The following is a 4319-nucleotide window of genomic DNA, read 5'->3' as shown; positions in this document are numbered from 1 at the left end:
TTTTGAAAGAGAAGCATCTTAGCTCTGGAAATTGTTATTGAATATGTCAATGCTGTTGTAATGAAATGCCTCTTCTAATTATATGGTTATTAAATAAATAATTAAAAAAAACCTAGCAGCTTTAAACACAAATAATCATTCAGGGGCTCCCACTGGATAAAACTAGAATAATTTAAAACTAGAATAATCTGAGCACTAAAAGAGTTAACTAATGTCAGTCGTGGTGATATATGCCATTAGTCCCAGCACTCAGGAGGCAGAGGCAAGTAGATCTCTGTGAGTTTGAGGTCAGCTGGGTCTATACAGCACATTAGTTTTTTAAACACATAAAGACCATATATTTAAAAAATAAAAGAAACACACGCCTGTAATCCCAGCACTCTGGAGACTGACAGGCAAGAGGATCATGAATTCCACACAAGCCTAGGTTATATTTTAAATAGCAAGACCATCTCCAAAACAAAAAAAAATTTGCTGGGCATGGTGGCCCATATCTTCAATACCAGTACTTGAGAGGGAGATCGAGCTCTGTGAAACAAAAAATTATAATAAAAGAAACACACGCCTGTAATCCCAGCACTCTGGAGACTGACAGGCAAGAGGATCATGAATTCCACACAAGCCTAGGTTATATTTTAAATAGCAAGACCATCTCCAAAACAAAAAAAAATTTGCTGGGCATGGTGGCCCATATCTTCAATACCAGTACTTGAGAGGGAGATCGAGCTCTGTGAAACAAAAAATTATAAATATTATCTAATATAATTTTATTTATATTATATTGCCATTTCTTCATTCTTTTTTTTTTTTTTTTTTTTTTTTTTTGAGACAGAATCTCCCTGTAGCCCCAGCTGGCTTGGAGCTAGCTATGTAGACCAGACTGTCCTGGAACTCACAGAGATCCTCCTACCTCTGCCTCCCAAGAGCTGGGACTAAAGGTGTGTACCACCACACCTGAGTTTCATACTTTTTTTGAAAAAAGTGCTCTTAACCACTGAGCCATCTCTCCAGTTTCTTTTAGTTTTTTTTTTTTGAGACCGAGTCTCACTTCTGTAACCATAGTTGGCCTAGAACTTGCTATGTAGATTAGGCAGGCTTTGAACTTATAGAGGTATCGCAAGTGCCAAGATTACAGGCATGTACCACCACACAGGGCTACAAGTCCTTCACATTCAATATTTTTAACAGCCATGAAATAATACAACAAATATACTTTGACTTTTTTTTTTTTTTTTTTTTTTTTTGAGACAGGATCATACTCTCATCCTCCCGACCTGGCCTCTCAAACACTGGGATTAGTACTATCATGCCCTGATGTAATGATTTTTTTTTTCCAGCTTAAGGTCTCTATCCCAAGCTGCACTGGAATGCACCATGCCACTATGTAGACCAGGAAGGCTCAAACTTACTGGGATCCTCCTGCCTCTGCCTCCCTAAGTGTGGGATTATAGGCATGTATCATCACACCTTGCTAATTCTTAGACAGTAGTGTCAAATCACAGGCATGAAGAACTTTACATAGTCCAAAATGAATAATCATCCTGTTAGTCATTCCTAAGTATTTTTTTCATGTTTCATTTCTTTAAACTTTATTCATATTTATTACTGCTATGTATTTATAAAGTACGTTCACTTGGTAACCCACTGCCCCACTATTTAAAAATTAAACCTTTTCCACTTGGTTCTAAATATAGTGCTTCATTGAAGGCAGAATAACATCTTAAAATGGCCCTTACCAGGTATCTGGAATACATATACAGGAAATAGGCTTTCTTGCTATTGCAGCCATGTAGGAAATGCGCTGCCCGATCATACTCTTTAACATCAAAGTAGGCCTTAGCCAGGGTATAAGCATCCATATCCTGAGCATCCTCCTAGAAGAGACAAGTTTATGTACATGGTTAGGAATAGGATAACCAAAGTTCACAAATAAAAAGCATATTTGTTAATTTCAAGATATAGAAATTATTTTTATCCTCCCCCCAAAAACAAATAGATGCATTTATATTCTTATGAATATATTGCCATGTAAAGTCAAAAGACTTTTGTTCCAAAGTATTTTTGCAAAATAAAATGTTGGGGGTGCCACGTATGGTGGTGCTCCCAGCACCTGGGAGGCAGAGGCAGGTGGATCTCTGTGAGTTCAAGGCCCGCCTGATCTACATAGTGAGTTCCAGGCCAGCTGGGGGCTACAGGGAGACCCTGTCTCAAAAACGAAAAACAAACAAACAAACAAAAAAATTGCCAATATATCTATATAACTCAGGGTTAGAGTGCTTCTTTAGACTACATGAGGTCCTAGATTCAATCCCCAGTACCAAATATTTTTTTTAAAAAGTTTTAATGTTTACTCAAAACTTTAGATCAAGGCTAAATTAGGTTTAAATGTTTCTTCAATGACAGAGAAAACATGAAAACAATAAATGAGTTTTAAAAGTCATATACAAATAATGGATGCTGCTGGGCATGGTGGCTTTAATCCCAGCACTCAAGAGGCAGAAGCAGGTAGATCTCTGTGAGTTCAAGGCCAGTCTGGTCTACTTACTGAGTTCCAGGTCAGCTGGGGCTACAGGAAGACCCTACAAAAAACCCCAAAAAAAAAAAAAAAAAAGAAAAGAAAAGAAAAGAAAAGAAAAGAAAAAGAAAAAGGATGCTTTACCCTCGCTGTCTTATTTAATCTTCTTGAAAACCCAGCACTTATCACTATTACCTATAAACAAGGCTGTCACTCTGGGGAGTTAGAGGGGTGGACGGTTAAAACTGGGTCTCATTCAATAGCCCATCCTGGCTTGAAACAATGGGCAATTCTCCTGCCTCAGTGTCTCAAATGTTGCAATTATAGGCATGGAGGCACCACCACACCAAGCAACAGAAGGCATGCCACTTAGAATTCACTTGTCTACAGATGCTATAAGTAAAGGACATGACTGGAATTCAAATGAAAATCTACATGAAATCAGAGCATTATACATGCAGCTTACCAAGCTGGCTTCCCTGTTAATAATCATAACGAAAACTAATTTTACAGAGTCCTGTGTGCCCAGTATCCCCGTTTTTTTTTTTTTTTTTTTGTTTTTTTTTTTTTTTGTTCTTGTTGTTTGCTGTTTTGTTTTTTGTTCTTTTCAGGTAGTGGGGGGTTGAACTTAGAGCCTCACGCAAGCTAGAAAAAAACTGTACCACACTGGGTTTTAATTTACTCCCTACTGCAAGCAGGCCTTACACTTGGCATTCTCCTGCCTGTCTCCTGAGCAGCTCCCGCAAAACCAAGCAAGGGTTGCCTGGTACATCTCTAAGTATTTAAATATTTTATCTCCATTTAATTCTCTCTACCCCTCAAAGCAGATACTGCTATTATCCCCATTTCACAGATAAAGAAATTCTGCCTTAGGAGGATATGTTGCTGTCAGTACTTGAGTTTTGAAGCCAGAACTCACACTCTTAACTAATTTCGTTGATTCTTCTGTTCCTTATTAGTCTGTCTAGGCTGTCTACAAAAAAAAAAAAAAAAAAAAAAAAGGATTGAAATTTACTAAGCAATGACTATTGACCAAGTCTCTCCAGTTTAAGGGCACGATCAACCCACCCATGCGGATAAACTCGTGCCGCCCAGCTCTTTAAATGCTCGCATTCCGTCTCCATCACTCCCGCAGAGCAGCGGGCACCCCTCCAGGGACCGAGCGCCAGGATCGCCAAGCATGCCTAGGCCGCCGGGGGATGCTCAGTGCAGGGTCCTACCTCGGTAATGGGCGGCGGCGGCTGCAGCTCGGCCAGCGGTAACGCGGGTAGCGAGAAGGCCAACTCGGCGGACCTGGAACACAGGCACTGCATCAGCACCAGCCCGGGGCCAAAAGCGCCGCCCCTTCCCACCCGACCTCTCACCATTTGCTGCTGTGCAGAAGGCCCCGCTCCCGAGTGAGGCCCGCGATAAGCAGAAGCTGCTTTTTAATTTCCCGTAAGTCTGAAAAATCGGCTTTGGTGGACACGCCGGATACCGCCGCGGTGGGCACGGCCACCGGGACTACAGACGTACCCGCGGCCATTTTCCTCCCTCAGCCACTCCAGCCAATTACCGGCCACGATACTTACTCGGTCTGGTACTGAAAGAGTCTGCTTATCATTGGCTTAGTCTTGCTCCGGAACCGCCAATCATAAATCTCCGTAATGTAACGGAGAGGCGAGGGATAAGGCGGCAATTACATCCCGCTTTGGCAAGGTCTTCTGGGGCGGGAAATTTAGAAGCAGAAGTGAGGGGAAAGAGGGTTCTGATGTGGGTGGGAATGAATAAAGGACTTGGAAAGGTGGTTGGGAAAGTGAGGGTA

The 4319-nt window shown here is 41.4% G+C and overlaps 1 protein-coding gene across 2 annotated transcripts in view; it reads right to left on the bottom strand.

Annotated features, from left to right (window-relative positions):
• Window positions 1–4069, bottom strand: part of Cdc23 (cell division cycle 23) — an 18745-nt gene extending 14676 nt beyond the window's left edge. The window contains exons 1-3 of one of the 2 annotated variants that reach the window (XM_008834296.3): window positions 3880–4069; window positions 3736–3808; window positions 1737–1874 (exon numbers count right to left, since the gene is read on the bottom strand). In XM_008834296.3, the coding sequence (XP_008832518.1) occupies window positions 1737–1874; window positions 3736–3808; window positions 3880–4040 (372 nt within the window). In that variant the 5' untranslated portion in view covers window positions 4041–4069. The other variant, XM_017798473.2, reaches the window with a different exon arrangement.
• Between the last annotated feature and the right edge of the window lie 250 nt (window positions 4070–4319).

This window comes from Nannospalax galili, unplaced genomic scaffold (genome assembly GCF_000622305.1).
Source record: "Nannospalax galili isolate Female #2095 unplaced genomic scaffold, S.galili_v1.0 scaffold856, whole genome shotgun sequence".
NCBI lineage: Eukaryota > Metazoa > Chordata > Mammalia > Rodentia > Spalacidae > Nannospalax > Nannospalax galili.
This window is presented reverse-complemented; position numbering and strand designations above follow the sequence as displayed.